The 19,101-nt window shown below is 49.3% G+C and overlaps 1 protein-coding gene across 3 annotated transcripts in view; it reads left to right on the forward strand.

Moving 5' to 3' along the window:
* Window positions 1-19,101, forward strand: part of TRPC7 (transient receptor potential cation channel subfamily C member 7) — a 131,905-nt gene that overhangs the window by 88,135 nt on the left and 24,669 nt on the right. For all 3 annotated transcript variants that reach the window (XM_004609884.2, XM_012933050.2, XM_055143565.1), the window contains 2 exons: window positions 9,664-9,897; window positions 15,709-15,973. In XM_004609884.2, coding sequence (XP_004609941.2) covers window positions 9,664-9,897; window positions 15,709-15,973 — 499 coding nt within the window. The remainder of the gene's footprint in view (window positions 1-9,663; window positions 9,898-15,708; window positions 15,974-19,101) is intronic.

The raw sequence follows: 19,101 nt of genomic DNA on the forward strand, positions 1-19,101 counted from the left end.
GAACCATTTTCCAAAATGGTTTCCAAACCATTTTCACATGTTGGGTTCTGAATTATGGTAACAGAAGAGAGGACACTAATCACCCACCATGCTATTCCCCTACCTGGCACCCAGGGAGAAGAGGAGCAGGCATGCTAGTGTCCTCCCCCTGGGTGGGCGTGTCCCCACCGTGACCAGAGACTGCCCTGAGTCAACCTCTTGAGGGCATCAGAGCTTAAAACTTACACATCCGCACTGATTCCAATGTCTGAAAAGCATCTCTTCTCTCTGTTTTGAACTCTAACATTATTGGTCATAAAAATTAGGTTGTTTATCTAAAACAGAACCACAACATATATAGGAAAAATAGATAGGAGAAATTCAATAATTTTTCATGCCTTCGAATAGTCTTAGTATTAAATGTCTTTGGAGAGAAAATTGAATAAATACTCGAGCGCTGTCTCTTGTAAACTTTATGCTCTCAGAGCAGATGAGCAAACAGGAAACACACAAATTCATCCCCCTGACAAGGTGAAATTTCGGTAAGGCACTGAAGGAAGAGATTGGGCAAGGATTGCAAATGCCTGGGTGAAAAGCTTCACACAGAGAGAGTTTGGATTCTGGGACAAGCTGGATTCAGAGGAGCAGCAAAGAGATTAAGGTGACTAGAGCAGAACTAATAAATTGGAGGAGAACAGAAGTGAGAGCAGAGAATTTGGCAGAATTTGAGAACACAGGGCTTACAGATCAAGGAAAACATTTAAATTTTACTCTTAAGTGTGACAGGCAACCATGGGAGAAGGCTGAGGACAGAAGTGATATCATCTGACGTAGATTCCAGCGAAATATTGGCTGTTGAGTAAAGAACAAATAACTCTGGGACAAGAACAGAGCAAGGAGCCTAGTTAGGAAGCAGGAATCAGACAGAAAATTGCTCGTTTTCAGGAGCTAGTAGATGACTATTATATTTTGAAGGTAAAATGTATGATACTTGCTTCTGGATTGTCGTGAGATGTCAAAACCAGAAAATCCCTAGTGCTTTTAGGGAGCCAGGAACATAGCTCAGTGGTAGAGCATGCACCTTGCTTATGTGGAAGCTCAGAGTTTGATTTCCAGAACAAAAAAGAGCAAAGATAAAACGGAAGAAGAAAATTCTGAATGGTGTCAACCAATAAGTAGTCACTGTCACTGTCATCCCATTGCTCATCAATTTGCTCGAGTGGGCACCAGTAACGTCTCCATTTTGAGACTCGTTACTGTTTTTGGCATATCAAATACGCCACGGGTAGCTTGTCAGGCTCTGCTGTGGGGACGAGATACTCTCGGTAGCTTGCCAGGCTCTCTGAGAGGGGCAGAGGAATCGAACATGGGTCAGCCGAGTGCAAGGCAAATGCCTTACTGCTGTGCTATCGCTCCAGCCCCCAACGAGTAGTAAGACAGAGAATTCCTGACATAAGATGGGAAAGATCAGGGAAGAAGCATTCGGAGAGATGAAAACTAAGAACTTAGTTTGAGATTCTTAGGGAAGTATAAATGTCAAATAGAAACTGAAATTGCATATGTTAAGTTCAGAACAGTGGTTGGTCTGGAGACACAAACCAGGCATGTCATTTATGTGAGGTAAACTTGGTCAAGTGCACAAGTCATCACCTGTGAGTATGGACAGAGAACTCGGATAGACAGAAGAGGAGCATGCAGAAAGGGGGTGCCCTAGAGTTGACAAGAACTCCAAGACAGGTCCGATCTGCAAAGACAGCTGAGATGGAGAGGCTGACCACACAGGAATGAAAGGCCGTACCAATGTGTCCCCATTTCTGTTCTTCCCACCCCATACCTCAGCTAATAAGTAACACAGGAGCAGAAGTGATCACAAAATTGTCTCCCTTTTTGCTTCAAAACTCAAGTGACAGGGCTGGAGCGATAGCACAGCAGGTAGGGCATTTGCCTTGCACGCGGCCAACCCGGGTTTGAATCCCAGCATCCCATACGGTCCCCTAACACCACCAGGAGTAATTCCTGAGTGCAGAGCCAGGAGTAACCCCTGTGCATTGCTGGGTGTGACCCAAAAAAAAATACCTCAAGTGACAGCCAATGTCATTATAAGGGCCTGCAAAGCCCTCCATGCTCCACCCTGGCCCTCGAGCCTCTAACCCCACCTGCCTCTCCTTCACCCACACTGTCTTTTTTTATTTCACACTGTGTCTGCCAGGAGCCTTTGTTTGTGCTGCACCCTCTTTCTGGAGGGCTCTCCCCACAAGAAGCTGCAGTCACTTCCTCATCTCCTCCAGTCTAGGATCAGTAACTCCTCCTACAGACACAGAATGGTCTCTGTCATGACTGCGATAGAAAGAAAGAAAGAAAGAAAGTAGGGGCATAATAAATTACTAAAGGCAACAGAAACCAACAACTGATCTTTAGCAGGAAGCTTAGCACAGACAGGGAAGGAGCAAGGGATGGTGGGGAGAAGGGGGAGACACTAGGACAATGGTGGAGGGTGTGGTGCTGGAATGTGTTGTGCATGAAATCCCTCCATTAATACTATGGAAACTATGGTGCTAACATAAAACTAGAAAGAAATTTTAAAAAAAAGACCCCCTGTCAAAAATGAGGCCTCTAAACCACTCTCTTAAAAACTGACTGTCTCTTACTTTGTATCAGTTAACACTGCTGAAAATACAAAAAGCTTTCCTTTGCTGTTTTTCAAACATTCCTGTTACAATACATATGTGAAAGGGACGTCCTACCTTCTGTTACCTGCTTACCACGTGAGCATCCTTTTTAACAGTGACCCCTTACCAGGGCCACAAAGCACAGTAACACTCCCAGCCTGTCTCCTTTGAATTATTCCTCCTCTAATGTACAGTTCTGAGGAAGGGTCAAGTTCAACCAAAAACCTTTCTTCGTTCCAGGTGTTTGTACTTGGTTGCCAGCAGAAATGAGAAATTCTAGGTGCTGATCCAGATTTAAGGCCTGGGCATAGGTGGCCATCCTGGAGGCCTTCCCAGAGGTAGAAGAGAAAAACAGAATACATCGAGGCAGCCCTGAGACCAGGCTGACGAGAAAGGAAGGAGGAGTTTGCTTGTAGACAGCTATCAGATCAGCAACTTTGGGTTGGATTAAACAAATCAGATAGCCATTCCTTTCAGCCTCCAACTGTACCATAGGAACCTATTTCTATAGCCTATTTTGTGAGCAGAGACCCTGAGTCAATTGTAAAAAGAAAAAAAAACACCTTGTACTGAAGCCTTCAATTAAATCTGGTGACTCTTCAGAGTACACTGGTACTTCCCAGAAGCCACCAACCTCTACGGGTGTGACACCTCACGATGCTGGCCTCTGTCTGGGCAGAGAGCCACATCAGGAAGTTGTAGTTTCTCCCCCACTCTCCCAGAAAACTGGCAGTCCTTTACAAATCAAGCAGCCCGGGATGGAAAGGTGAATTTATGGAGTGAGAGTAAGTGTCCGAGAGAGCAGGAGAACTGACTAACAGGTTGCAGACAAGGAAAGAGCATAGGCTGAGTGCTGGACCCTTTCTGCTGGGTAGGCCGTCTCTCCAGATTTTTGTTTTCATGGGTGTGTACCATGAGCTGCTCCCTCACCCTACTCCATGCAGGGTTGGACATGCTTCAAAGGCCATGCTAAGTCTGAGCTCCAGAATCTAGGCTTGACCAAGAATCAAAGGGTAAAATCGTATGGGCCAGGTACTTCCCCTTATCCTTGAGGTCAATGGTTTCTTTATCTGTTTAGATGAAGATTTCCAGCAGACAAAAGCCCAAACAACTGCCCAAGTCTCCCCCAGCACATCAGACCATGTTACTGCTCCATTTATCAGCTTGAGATACTGGCTAGTTGCCCAGTCTCCTCTGGGAAGAGAGCACTCTATCGTGGCCTTCCCTGAACTTCTCTGCTGCCAATCTCTAGCTTTGTAGGATCAGCTCCTGATCCTACAAACTATCCTGAACCTCTTGTGGGCCTTTAAAAAAAGGGCCCATTCTCCCTCACTCTCCTGCTCACTACCCAGCATTCCTTGTGAGTCACCTCCCCCATAAGTAGCTCCTTCTCTCAGTCAGTGGCTCCTGACGCTCAGCATCACACCACTGCCTGCTCTTACTACTGCACCTCCACTAAAGGGGTCACAGCATTTTTTTCTGACAGTCTCTGTTATCGTACATGGCACTATCTGTGGACAAGGTAGACTGAGCTCCCTGGGGCAAGGATGGTGTCTTGTCACCTGCTATGCCTCCAGATTGATGCCCAACACAGAGGCATTGCTCAACCAGGTCTGCGAAGTGGGTGCCAGGGCCCTGAGCCCAGGGGAGCAAGCTCGTACCTGGCAGGGGGCAGGGCATCATGGGGAGCTGCACTCCTGGGTGGTTGGTGGCGTCAGGGCCACTCTCTTGCCACCTCGGTACAGGAATTGTGTTGTCTGTTACATAGTGGTAATTGCAATAGGTACTTGTCGAGCTATTAGGAAGATTTAGAACTGGCAGAGTGCTTAGCACACGGTCTGGCCCCTAGCAGGTGCTCAATAATTGCTAGCTGCTAAAATTAGAGGAGGGGAGGGACTCTGGTAGGAAATTTTTGAATCTATTAATACCATCTTCCTCCCTGGCAAACAAAAGAATTGTGACTGTCTCTGAGGCCCAGATCTGTTGCATGCACTGAGGCCGAGTGTGGAGGTTAGTGAGGCTTGAGCACTGAGGGCTTCTGGGCGAATCCTCCTCCTGGAATTTCGCTATCGGGGCCAAGACTGAGAAGTCAACCTAGAAAGCAGACGGACCTCCCAGGAAGTGGTTTGGGGAAAAGTTTGTTTCACCGGGAGGCCCTGTGACAACACAGCCAAGGTGAGGGGACAGGGGCAGGACCATTGAAGGAATAAGCACATTGACGTTTCAAAGGACGGGGGCGGGGGGGGGGCCCACCTGAAGAGCACCTGAGGCAGGGGTGTAGGAAAGTCCCTGTTTCTGAATAGAGGTCACACCATGGGTGGGCTGGGGGCTTGGGGGCACATTCCTAGTGCCTCTTCCCTGAGATGCAGGCCTGGTTTGGTGCTTTGGGGCCACCCCAGCAGTGCTCAGGGGTCAAACTCAGGGCCCACACATGCTTCGGCATATGCTCTACCACGAGAGCCACCTTTGCAGGGCCCGAGCTCACCTCAGTCTGCTGGCCACTGCTGGCCCGACAAAGGCAGCTGCCCCTACCCCTGCTCCCCAGCACGCCCCAGCCCCTGCTCTGCCAGCCACCCCCGTTCAGCATCTGTGGCCCCGTTTGGTGGGTTCCAGAGAGAGGTCAAAGCCCTGCATCCCCGAGCCCTTGAGCGAACACCCCTGACTGATGGAGAGGCTGGCGCGGGAGACGGGGACGCAGCCTGGGTATAAACTGCTGAGCCAGCCCAGCACCTGGGAAGCAGGGGGCCTAATTTCACTCACTAAAGTACTTAATTTCACACATTTCTTTTTTCATTAAGCAACCCTGCTGCTCAAACCCTTGGGCCCACGCTACTTTTCCTCTTGGCCTCAGAATAATTTAAATTAGTCAGGGTGAGCTGATATTGAAATCGAAGAAGGCTGACAAGGGCAAATCACCGTGGAGGAAGTGATTTGCAACAAGGGCCGAGGAAACACCATATTAACAAAGAAAGTGCATTTTCTGGTCTTTATTTTAGTATTTCCCTTAGTTATTGGTTTGGAGGCCACACCTGGCAGTGCTCAGGGGTTACTCCTGGCTGTACACCAGGAATCACTCCTTGCAATGTCAGGAGATCATATGGGATGCCAGGGATCGAACATGGGTTAGCCATGTGCAAAGCAAGCACTTTACCTGCTGTACTATTTCTCCAACCCCCAGAAAAGTCAAATTTTCTGTAAAGAATTTGCACTCTGAATTCAAAGAGCTTTACGTGCTTTAAATTATGACCAAAGTAGTACTGTAGCACTGTTGTCCTGTTGTTCATCGATTTGCTCCAGCGGGAACCAGTAATGTCTCCATTGTGAGACTTGTTACTGCTTTTGGCATATCGAATATGCCACAGGTAGCTTGCCAGGTTCTGCCATGCAGGTGGGATACTCTCAGTAGCTTGCTGGGCTCTCTGAGAAAGATGGAGGAATCGAACCCAGGTAGGCTGCATGCAAGGCAAATGCCCTACCTGCTGTGCTATCGCTCCAGTCCATGACCAAAGTTAAAAAAAAAAAAAATCAAGGTACTAATCTAAAGCTGTGCCTACCCAGTAAGTAAACTGTAAACTGAAGCAAAGCTTCCTGAACTAAGGTCAGCAAAAACTAAAGCTCTAAGTAATAGCTTATGAGTCTCCTAGTGCCCAATAAAATCAGTGTCTTTATGATACGAGTGATTTTAACTGGAGAGATGAGGAAAGCAACAAATATTATTTTTCCGGTCAATAGAGGCTTTTACTGATAACATATTCTGTTTGGGGATCACACCCAACAGAGAAAACTGGGGATCAAACCCAGGATTGGCAATGCAATCGTTTCACGCAACTAATAACATTTCTAAAGTATCTATTTAAGGGCCTGAAGAAATAGTACAACAGGTAAGGTGCCTGCCTTGAATGCAGTTGGCATGAGCTCAACCCTCAGAACCACATAAGACCTGAGCATGGCCAGACTTATTCCTGAGCACAGCCAGGTATAGCCCAAGAGTCTCTGCATGTGTGTCACCATGTGACCATTTTCTCCCAGCATCATCCTTGACTCCAGGCACTCTAGGTAGCTGGGGCCCCAAAGGTCACTACATTATGAAGTGGGCCTCAGCCAGTGTGCTGGGGTTGAGGTCTGAGAAGACAAGTAAACAGTGGGAACAGTGGAACTGTGGGCACAGCTGGCTAGACCCACTTTTCTGCAAAGGAGGATGTAAAACCTCTGGGAAAGGTGCCACCTGGCTTTGGAGAGCACCTTATCTCTGGTTCCGAGGAATACTCAGCTGGGGGACATGACTGGCCTAATCTGTACTTGAACAGGTCAGCGGGGGGTATGTCAGGACCTTCCCATAGGGCACTTTCCCTACCTGAGAGGATTTGTGTTTCAAAGCACTTAAGAAGACCTGGCTGATAATTCACCTTCGTTTATTTGGAAGAAATTGAAGGACAGCACTTCAGGTGTGGATGTATATACTCAAGGACAGAGGGAGAAGGAAAAGGGTTAAAGTCTGGAATGGGCAGAGGGATGGGTGGAGGATGAAGAACTGCAACGGGGAATGGAGGAGCAAGGGGAGAGGCAGGAGGCTGGTAGGCAGGTGGGCCACCGAGGAGAGTGTCAAGAGGGGCAGAGAGGTCAGGCTTCTTGGAGCAAGTGGTCAGGGAGCTGTAATGGTTTCACTAATTGGCCAGTAATTGCTTTGCCACACTAACCCCTGAGTATGCAGTCTACATACAGCATATTCAGTACTCATGAAAGGGCTGCTCTGCATGAAATCACTCCCACGTTGTAAGAATCTTCAATGTCATTAACAAAATGTTCAGATCTTTTCTATGCATTGTCCACTCCGAAGCCACTTTTATTCCCGAGAGAGACACAGGCAAGCAGAGTGGCCCAATATCATAAACTCTGGTGGACAACCTTCTGGATTCTAACTGCAAAGCTTTTGCCTGGTAACATGCCCAAGTGCTGCACTGAGTGAGATCGTTAGCTATGAAATATGATGTTCTCCATAAGTTGCAGGGTTAAGGGAGAAGAGAGAAGGATGGAGGGGGAGGGAAGCGAAGGAGCCACAAGAGTTTAGGTCATTGGTTTTTAGCCTTTGGCCCCATGGAAGCAGCCCCAGTTCGTAGACCAGAGGTTGAAAACCACAGACCCGTGTCACAGCAGGTGCTCAAAACGTTGCTTCAATGATCTAAACTGATGAATTTTAATATTTTGGGGGAGAGTTAGAGTCTATCACCGTCACATACGCAGGACCTACAATGCGGCAGTGTTACAGCTACTTCACACCAGACTCCTTGCACAGAACTGTAAAAAGTGTACTTTTGTCTCTGAAATATAGTGCAAGCCACAACAATAAACTTATAAAATTTTCTGGCAAATCTATCTAAGATCTTAGTAGTTCAATGTGTGACCCATGTGAAAAACAACTGCGTTCTGTGTTATCCTGGAATTAAGCCTTTGAAACCTGGGCTCTCTTGCATGCTGACATGCCTCTCCATGCAATGGGCCACATTTCTGGTGCTCCGGTGAGCAGTGCTTACCGCTTCGAAGTACAGGGAGAGACATGCACACCCCAAACTGTCAGGCTAGGTGACTTCACAAGGCTGTTTGGAGAGGCGAGGAAGGGAAGCTAGTGACATTTTGCTTATTCATCTTTACTTTATTTAATAGGCTTTAATGAAGAACTGTCTGAAAATCCAAAACATGAGCGTACAAACTAAATAGCCCAAACCAAGGCTCACTCAGGCTCGCTCCCATAAAAATAGAGAGGAAGGCACGGGAGTGCACAGGTTAGAGGACAGGGGTCCGAATACCCTTCTCCTGAATTTATATTGCATTTATCAGTGCTTAGTGCCATAGCACACAGTTGCCGCTTCCTTATAGTCTTTGAATGCCAGCTGCTATTCTTCACCTATACCGCCTGCAAGAAGCTACCGTGTTTCAGCACACCTACTCCCACAGGCCGCTGGTGTGTAAACAGACAGGGGACTTAACTTTGCATCTGTCTGAAGACTGACAGGCACAGTTCCTTTGCTGCCAGTGGTCTCAGTCCCCGAAGTGGGCTCAATTTTTTTTTTCAAGTTCATCATCAGAATGTCAAGAGCAAGGATGCAGAACAAATGAACTAAATGAACCAAGAATTGCTCCTCGGGTACTTCCCTGGTGACCAGAGCACTGGTAACCCCGGGATGAAAAGCGGCAGTCACCACTGGCCAGGCTTAGAAATTAGCACCAAATTCTCATTGCTTAACTCCCTTTTCCTGAACAGAGGCGGCAACAGCTGTCCATCAGGCTGATTCATCAAGGTGATCAATTCTTTCTTCAACAGCATTCTCTTTTGGTTTCTATCCATTTTAGACAAAGTCATACAATTTGTTCATATGTGGATGGACGTGGAAAAAGTAAATGCTAAGTAAAATGAGTCAGAAAGAGAGGGATAAACACGAATAACTGCACTCATTTGTGGAATAGAAAACATTGTAATATGAGACTAACACTCTAGGAGTGCCAGGAGGACTGACCCATGGTTTGGAAGCCTGACTCAGGTGCTGGGGGAGAAGGCCGTTGGATTGAGAAGGGACTACTAAGTCAGTGATGGTTGGAGGGATTGCTCAGGGTGGGAGATGTGTGCTGAAAGTAGACAAGGGACCAAATATGATGGCCTCTCAGTATCTGTATTGCAAACCATGATGCCCCTTAGTAGAGAGTTAAAAGGAAAGTGTCTGCCATAGAGGCAGGAAGTGGGATGGATACTGGGGACGTTGATATTGGAAAATGCACACTGATGGAGGAATGGGCATTCGATCACTGTATGACTGAAACTCAACCATGAAAGCTTTATAACTATATCTCACGGTGATTCGATAAAATATATAATTTTTTAAAAATTCATTTTAATTCTCTGAGCCTACACCCATGAACAGGGTAACCTGGGCTCCACCCCCAGAGAGGGGGTGGTGGTGGGGAGGCTCCAGGGGTCCTACCAGGCACAGAACGCTGACTGGGGCCTTCTTGCTATCCGCAGGCATGATCTGGTCCGAGTGCAAGGAAATCTGGGAGGAGGGGCCACGTGAGTACGTGCTGCACCTGTGGAACCTGCTGGACTTCGGGATGCTCTCCATCTTCGTGGCCTCCTTCACCGCCAGGTTCATGGCCTTCCTCAAAGCCAGCGAGGCCCAGCTGTACGTGGACCAGCACGTGCAGGATGCCACGCTGCTCAACGTCTCACTTCCGCCGGAAGTGGCGTACTTCACCTACGGTGAGTCCGGGCCTTAGCACCTGCCAGGCGTGGCCCTGAACCCTGGGGCTGCTGGTTCCGAGGCTGGGCGGTTTTTCTTCCCCCTGCAGGCACTCTCCCAAGCACCCACCACTCCCCCAAAAAGCCCTAGACTCTGAACTACAATCACCTGGCCTACATGGAATTAGTGGCGATGAGATCTGCATCTTTTTGTGCGGAGTCAGGGGTGCAATTTCCTTTTCGTTTTTCAAGATCTCGTTTCTCAGGCTCCGGAGTGCAAGGGAACCTACGGTAGATGTTTGCTTAAACTATATTGAGTCCCCCAGGTGTTTCTTATGGTTACAGGTAAATGTGATCAATCCTGCCCTTTCTGCTTCTAAAGTCTTTTCTTCTGGCAAGATAGCTTCTTAGGTGATGCCGTGATTCTTTCAAATACCAAAGCCATACAGTGTGCGGTAGCAGATTGGAATCTTAGGAATAATAGGGAGTTAATAGCACTCATTTATCAAGGACATATTAGGTGCCAGGACTATATAGACATTTTACACCTGAGATTTCCATTCTTGCAACAGCCCTGCAAAAACGGATTTTCATTTGGTTCCTGCTTTACAGATGAAGTAAGCTGTTTTCATGGAAAGGCTTAAAGTGTTCCCAGAAATACAGAATTACCTTGGCAAGCAAAGCATCCTGGCGCAAAGTGATTAGAAAACCATGGAAGTGCCACTGTGGTTATGTTCCCCAGGCGTTAAAGTCAGAGGGACCCAGATTCAAATTACACTGTTGTAGCTTCCTATGTAAAACATTGCTAACTCTTTTTTTATTTTTTTGGAGGGGGTTATCCCACACTTGGCAATACTCAGGGGTTACTCCTGGCTCTGTGCTCGGGAATCACTCCTAGGAGTGCTCCAGGGGACCATATGAGATGCCTGGGATTGAATCTGGATGGGACAAGCAACTTATCCACTATACTATCTCTCTGGTCACATAACTTAGCTTTTATGGATCTTTATTTTTTATTATGTGTAAAACTGGATGATATCTTTGTCAAAAGTGTGCCCTGAGATTAAGATAATGCATATGAAAATTTTGCTCTGCACTCTGAAAATATTAAACGCTCACTAAGTGGTAGCAGTTATTATTGCTCGGTCTTTTCTTGCCCCTCCCCAACTTTACTTTCTACCTTAATGAGAATGACAAAACGGAGGAAGAAAGAGTAGAGAGGAATTGCTACAAGTAAAATCTGGGCTCTTACTATGCTTCTTGTGGAGCCAGTTGCTACAGGGATGAAGGGTTTGAGTGCCAAGTGTTCCTGTTAAACAAAACACCCACGCGGTTTGTGTGCACAGGGATGGCCACTTAACACAAAAGTTGAGTTGACGCCATGTCAATGTAGCCTGTGTTATGTTTATTCAATTACATATAAATATGGTAGAGAAACTTCTGTTGAGAAGTGGACAGTTTTTTTTAATTAATTTATTTTTAATTAGTGAATCACCGTGAGGGCACATTTACAGATTTATACACTTTTGTGCTTATGTTTCCCTCATACAAAGTTCGGGAACCCATCCCTTCACCAGTGCCCATTCTCCACCACCAGTAAACCCAGCATCCCTCCCACCCTCCCCAATCCCATCTCCCCCCACCCCACCCTGCCACTGCGGCAGGGCATTCCCTTCTGGAGAAGTGGACAGTTTTGTAATATTAATGGAAACGCTTAAAGTGTTTCCAGAAATACAGAATTACCTTGGCAAGCAAAGCATCCTTTTTTTTTTTTAATTTGGAGGTTTTGTTGTTTTTTTTTAAATTGGAGGTTTTTTTGGGTTTTTTGTTTGGTTGGTTGATTTTGTTTTCCATTTGTGGACCACACCCATCGGTGCTCAGAGCTTACTCCTGGCTCTGCACTCAGGGATCACTCCTGGTGGGCTTAGGGGTCCATATGGGGGTGCCCAGGATCAAACCCACTCAGTCACATGCAAGGCAAATGCCCTACCCACTGTACTGTCACTCTGGTCCCAGATCATTTCTTTCTACCTTTAGGGAGACAGGGGCTTGGGTCACATCTGACAGTGCTCAGGGCTTACTCCGACTTCAGGGATCTCTCCTGGCAGAGCTCGGGAGACCATAGGGAATACCTTGGATCAAACTCCAGTTGGCCGCAAACAAGGCAAGAGCCCTTCTCCTGCACTATTGCTCTGGCACCCTGGTCATTTGCTTGTTGTTGTTTGGGGTTTGGGGAGGAGGGTGGTTGATGCCACACCAGACTGTGCTTAGACTTACTCCTTTATCAGTGCTCAGGGATAACTCCTGGCAGAGCACTGGGGACAACATGTGGTTTTGGAGCTTCAAACCAGGGTGAGTCACATAAAAAGGAAACTCCTGTACTCTTTCTGGCCCTCTGATGGTTCCTTAATGTCATGATTCAGAATGCAATATTGTCTTCCCAGGACTACCATTATTTCTATGCGTTATACTAAGGTTTCTGCCAAAGCTTATACAGAGCATCATACACTATTGCCTTTGCTTTTGTAGTTCATTGTATGTGGTTGGAAAGCTGATACACATTCTATGTGTTTGAAAGCTGGCGCTAGTGCTTCAGTTATGGGGGACGAGCGCCCTCTGGTGGTCAGTAGATGGTGGCTCCTTTTCACCTGTTATTGAAACCACAGACAGATGCCCATTCCGATTCACCTTTCTCATGAAAGAATTCCGAAGAAAATGCCTGTGTCTGAATCATCACTGTGCTGTTGGCTTTCTTCACCACTACTCTTACCAACCTGTCCAAATATTTTCTACTAAAATTTCTGACTTGAGGACTGGAGGAAGAGTACAGCAGGTATGGGATTTTCCTTGTAAGTAGAAAACCCAGGACGGATCCCCAGAGCCGTGTATGGTCCCCAGAGCACAGAGCCAGGAGTAATCCCTGAACACAGAGCCAGGAGCCAGATCTGAGCACCTCCAGGTGTGGCCCCAAAGGCAAAAATAAAGTAAAAGTTATGTCCTGGTCACCAAGATCTGTTAAGTGGATCTATTTTAACCATGGCATATAAGTGTGCCTATAACTATTACAACCACTTAATACAGTAATTTTTATGGAGAGAAAGAAAAAATAAATTTCTAGTGTCTGAAGAATCACTCATGTCAAGTTATCCAAATGTGTTACTTAATTCATATAGGCAACGGATGCATTAGAAAAACATAATTTTCTCTCCTTGTTTTTCATAGATCTCTGAGTTATGACCTTGAAGAGAACATAGAACCTTTAATTTTATTACATTTCTAAATATAATTTACAAGACACTACATGAAACTCTGGCCACGAGGGCCTGGATTCCCTTACTGAAGGTCTCTTACTGCTCTTTATTATTGCAATTGTTTAACTGAGTCTAGCTTTGAAAATAAAGAACAAATTTTTTCCTCTTCTAGCTCCCTCGGGGTGCCAAGAATTGCTATGTAATATCCTTGCTATCTGCATTTATCTGGCTCTGAAAAGGACCCCATACCCCAAATCCAATCTTTAAAAATGGCAATAATAATATCTGCTCTACGGGGCTGTTGTGAAAATTATAGCTAATGTAAGTATAAGGGCTAATTTAGGTTTCTCAGTGTTTCTCAATTTAAGTTTCACTTAGCATTTCTCAACAGGGACCCTATTGGCTTTTTCAGCAGGACCATTTGCATGGCTGGGTCTGGAGCATCGCAGGATATTAGCGTCTCAGCAATACTCTTCCCTGTCGTAACCACCACTCACACCCACACACACCAACTTCCCCTGGAAGGAAGGCGTACCCTCATGAGGGGCCCCTGCTCTGTGCGGACCCAGAGGAAGCAGCTTATCTATGATAAATACCACTCCCTGGATCTTGCAACCTTCCAGAGGATACTTTGCATGGTTGCACAGTTGAGACACACCCCAGGGTAGTCCAGACCCTCACCAATCACCGCATGCAAGTCTGCCTGCCCAACACAGGTCCCCGACTCCTGCCCACTGTAACAGGACAGTCGTGGAAAATCTGGATGAGGATTCAAGACTTTGGGGGCGTGTGATCAATTAGTGAACAACACCCCCAGACACTCACTGCCCGAGAGACCACGCCTGAAGGCACTCACTCAGCCCAGCCTGCAGAAGCTTGGCTTTGCCGTGAGCAGGCTAAATGTGTAATGATTTCGTTCAGTCATTTCACAACCATTTTCCAGAATACTCCGTGTGCCAGGTACTGAGCTTTTGTTCATCTGCACCACAGTTCTGTGCGGTGGGTAATACAGGCGGGGGAAATGAGGCTCCCAAAAGGCTGACTGACTCCCAGAGGTGCCACAGTGAGCCAGTGAGTAGAAAGGAGGCATGTGGACCCGCTCTGTTCAAGTCCCAGCCTGTGCCTAGTCCCACCTCCTCTGCATGGGCTGCCCTGCTTCTAGAGCTCCGACAGCCTCAGGGAGACAGCAGAAAGCAGGGTAGCAAGTTTCACGATAGAGGGTTGCAGAGCATATGAAACCCCCCAAGCCTCCACCCCCTGCAGCCCAAGGGGGTCATAGAGGGTTCCTGAAAGAGATAATACTGGGGCAGAGCCCTCAAGGTCGAACAAGAATGAGGAGCCCTCAGGACGACTGGTCCACAGTTGGAAGCTTGTCACACGTGGCAGGAGGGCAGTCAGGACAGAGAAGGGGCCACTATGACAATGGTAGCTAGAAATGATCACTCTGGACAAGATCTGAGTGCTGATAGGAGCTAAAGAGATATACGTGATAATCTTTCAGTATCTGTACTGCACACTACAGAGCCCAGAAGGAGGGGCTGGAGCGATAGCACAGCAGGTAGGGCATTTGCCTTGCACACGGCTGACCTGGGTTCGAGTCCCAGTATGCCATATGGTCCCCACAGCACTTCCAGGGGTATTCCTGAGTGCCAGGATTAGCATCGCTGGGTGTGACCCAAAAAGCACACACACACACACACACACACACACACATACACACACACACACACACACACACACACACACACAAAAGAACCAGAATGAAAGGGGGGTGGCTAGGGCAATAGTACACGAGTAGTGAACCATACAGGTTTGTCTTGCACACAGCCAACCTGGGCTCGATTCCTGGCATCCCCTATGGTCCCTGGAACACTGCTAGGGGTAATTTCTGGGTGCAGAGCTAGAAGTAACCCCTGAACATCACCAGGTGTGCCCCCAAAACAAAAAAATATATACTATTGTAAGAAAACAAAAGAAGAGCAAGTGAGAAAGAAGAAAATTGTCTGCCATAGAGACAAGCTAGGTGTGTGTGTGGGGGGGGGGGGTCATGTGCAGGGGGCTGGGGTGAAATTGGGGATATTGGTGGCAGGAAACATACACTAGTAAAGGGATGGGTGTTGGAACATTGTATGATTAAAACTCAATCATGAACAACTTTGTATCTGTATGTCTTAAATTTAAAAAAAAATAAAGGAGGAGGAGGAGGAGGAGGAGGGTCCAGCGGCAGAGCACAAGCCTGGCAAGTGGCGGGTAGCCCCTGAGTCCCGTCCCCAGTGCCTCGCAGCTGCCAAGGCAGGCCCAAACACCAGGGGCTGTGCAGGGCTCGGCTCTGCCACATGTGGCCCCAGGACAAAGAAGAACAGAAAGCAATCGAAGCCTGAAGCTGACCTGGAAGGAAGAGGCGGGTGTCCGGGGCCCACGGGCTGCCGTGTTCGGAGAGCCCAGAGGTACCTCGGGTACGCTGGCATAGAGTGGGAGCAGGAAGTGCAGGCGCCGGTGCCAGAGTGCTTGCAAGGTGCCCAGTGGTTTCTCTTCCGACAGTTCCGCCCCCTGGTGAGTGACTCCACTCATTTTCTTTCAGCCAGGGACAAGTGGTGGCCTTCAGACCCCCAGATCATCTCGGAAGGGCTGTACGCCATCGCCGTCGTGCTGAGCTTCTCTCGGATCGCCTACATCCTGCCGGCCAACGAGAGCTTCGGGCCGCTGCAGATCTCCCTCGGGCGAACCGTGAAAGACATCTTCAAGTTCATGGTCATCTTCATCATGGTTTTTGTGGCCTTCATGATTGGGATGTTCAACCTATACTCCTACTACCGAGGTGCAAAGTACAACCCCGCGTTTACAACGTGAGTGCTCCCCGCCTTCCCGCGACCCCTTGTGCGTCTCCTGCGGGTGGTATAAGCAGAGTCCTCCGTTTATTAGGGAAACTCGATTTCCGGGGGGCTCATGTGGAAATTCAGGGGCATTTGGCTAGACCCCCACCTAGCCTCTGACATGCTGTGTGACTGCAAATATGTTCCTTAACTTCTTTGGGCCTTTTGCCTCAGATCCTTAAAGGGTGTGGGGCTGGAGAGAGAGTACAGCAGGTAAGATTTGACCCCCGGCACCCCATGTGGTCCCCCAAGCCCCTCAGTAGTGACCCCTGAGCACAAAACCAGGAGCAAGTCCTGAGCACTGTTGGATGTGACCCAAAATATAATAAGTAGGCAAAGGAGGGTGAAACAGAGCCTGCAGCCTAGGGATTGTGTGAGGATGCAGTGAGTGGATATGACTGTCCCCAGCCTACTCTCGATGGAGAGAAGGAATCAGTAGCTAAGGCAATTGTCATCTTGAACTCTGTTACCTAGAAAACAAAGCCCGGCCTACCTCATGTGCCCACACGTGGTTGGAGCAAGTGAATCCCAGCACAGCTGGGTCCAGGATGCAGGCTAGAAGGGTGTTGGGGGGAGAGAGGATGCAGGGAGCTGGCCCAGTCGCCATCATTATGGGGAGGATGTGTGGAAACACCTATCTTGGGAGGGCTTAGAAGGAGAAACAGACTTGGTTCGCCTGAGTCTTCCCAGATGTTGCCTTTCACTCACCAAAGTCAACACACAGGATGCTGGGACACCCTTCTTCTGGGTGACCCTGGGGTCCTACCTGCACCGCAGAGCAGGAAGCTCCTGCCAGGGGTAACCCCGATTCCCTCCTGTAGCCTCAGAGGCCATAGGGAAGGCCCAGGTGAGGAAGCCCAGAGGCTGCAGCCCCGACCGTCACAGCCAAGCAGGCAACTCGCAGGCTGGGCAGAAGGAGACAGAGCAGAGGTACCGCTGTCCCAGGGAGCGCGGTGTCACCAAGCCTGTGAATCCAGGAAGACACACGGTCTGAGGATCCTTCAGGCGGGCAAATGTGGCAGGCCTGAGTTGTCCTGGCTGAAGATCTTCAGCCAAGTCACCTGATTCCTCGAACCTCTGGGTCCTCCCCTGTCAATGGAGGTGATGTCCGGTCTGGTTCAGAAACACTCGCACAGCTAGTAGGCAGTGAGGCCCAAAATGATCTCAGCCCAGGGCCTGCCAGCCCAGTCAGTTCCAGAGCTCCAGCCGCCCACAAGACAGTGGGGACTCAGGGGCACCTTGTCTCAGGGACCCACAGGAGCTGGGAACCAGGGAGCCCAGACCAAGGATCATGAGCTAAGTGCCCCTCCGCTCAGCCCTGGACTCTGGTCTGCCCCGAGCAGAACTCCTTGGAAGGTCAGGCAACAGCCCCGCCCCCCAAAGCTGTCACTCCCGGGGGCTCAGGAGTGGTCTGTGCGTCCAGAGCACAGGTGCCCTCTTTATCCCACTCCAGACTGAGCCCTCACTGTCCCTGCCCCGGGCCTGGGGTGCCCCACCCGTGTCATTCAATTCGAGGGTTCAGCCTGAGCTCTCCCCGGGGAGCCCCCTTGGGTCTCAGGGCCCCCAGCTCCTGCGTGAGGAGACTAAGACAGCCAATAACAGGACCCAATAGCAAGAACCAGACCAGAGTGTGTGCCTGGCATCAACAGAGTCCTTAAGGAACGATGAAGAGGAAGTGGGTGAATTGGTGGCTGGGGAGGTGAGTGGCCGGAGGAACTGGCCCCTTGCTGACAAATCATCCCCCAGATTCATAGTTGGGGTGACTTTCTAGCACATACTTCCTATACTCAGTGATTAATGGCTGCAGCAATGAATTAGGCTTGAATCACACACACGCGCGCGCACACACACACACACACACACACACACACACACCCTCAAAAGGCCAATTTGCTGGAGATGCACCAGAGGCAAAACTAATAAATGTGCCCACACCGCGTGGGGTGCAAGTGGTGGATGAGGTGTTTCCCCTCAGCGGCCAGCCCCCTCCTGTTCCCAGCTCCACACAGCTAGTAGGCAGTGAGGACCAAAATGATCTCAGCCCACTCACTGCCCCCCAAATGAGAGAGAGAGGAAGCGAGTTCAGAGCCGCCGTGGAGGTCGGAGCTGGACCTCTGGCCCATGAACACCTGGCCCCTATCCACCCCTCTGGGTATTCTCGAAGTCGCACCCTTCCCTGCAGGAGACCAGTCCTCTGGCCACTGCCACCTGCTGCCGTGGGAAAGCCACGTGGGTCGTGACACTAGAGCAGGCCACGAGCCTCAGTGGGAGACAGCCCAGAGGATGTGGAGTCGGGGCTGAGGCAAACCCACGGGGGCGGGCGACCGCCAGGGACAAGACACACAGAGGACCCCATGAAGGTTCTCTAGATTCAAAAGGGCCAACCCCAAAGGGGGCCCCTGGCCCCAGGATGGGGACCCAAAGAAGCCACTTCCTCCTCCCAGTGACCCCAGCGTTCCTGAAGACGCTCCCCCCAGGACCCCACTGTAGCCGAGGACTGTGCCCACGTGACCTGCTCTCATTTCACACACTCCGGAATCTCAGGAATAGGGCAGTGAGGAACTGAGAGTCGGAGACGTGGGGGGCCAGGCAGAGCACAGAGCTGAGGGGACCCCCAGCTGCCCTCCACCACGGGGCCTCTGTGAGAGTGGGGTCCTTTTCCCCAAGCACCCAGGCTGCAGCACGGCAGGTACCCCATTCACACTCCTTCCACTCCCAGCATCCGCTCACGTGGGGAGCCTGAGGGGGCAGAAACTCCTGCAAGCAAGCTCTGGGTTTGGATTGGGGGGGGGGCGCGTCAAAATAAACAAGTCCGCCACACTCCCATGCCCAGGGACTTGGAAGCAGGTAGGGTTGCAAACAGGAAGGGCTGCAGCTCCGAATTTACCCCAGCTGATGAGATCGATCAAAAGGCAGGTGGCACCAGGAGGAGGAAGAAATGAACCTTCTGGGTGAGGGCCAGGAAGGCTTCATGGAGGAAGCAGACCAATGCAGAGGGACTCCTGCATACAACACATGTGCTCCAGCCCTTCAAGCTACCACCTGGGGTCCCACCAGTAGCTTCCCTAGAGGACAGAGAGAGTGGAAGTAAGGCCCTGGAG

This window comes from Sorex araneus, chromosome 6 (genome assembly GCF_027595985.1).
Source record: "Sorex araneus isolate mSorAra2 chromosome 6, mSorAra2.pri, whole genome shotgun sequence".
Taxonomy (NCBI): Eukaryota; Metazoa; Chordata; class Mammalia; order Eulipotyphla; family Soricidae; genus Sorex; species Sorex araneus.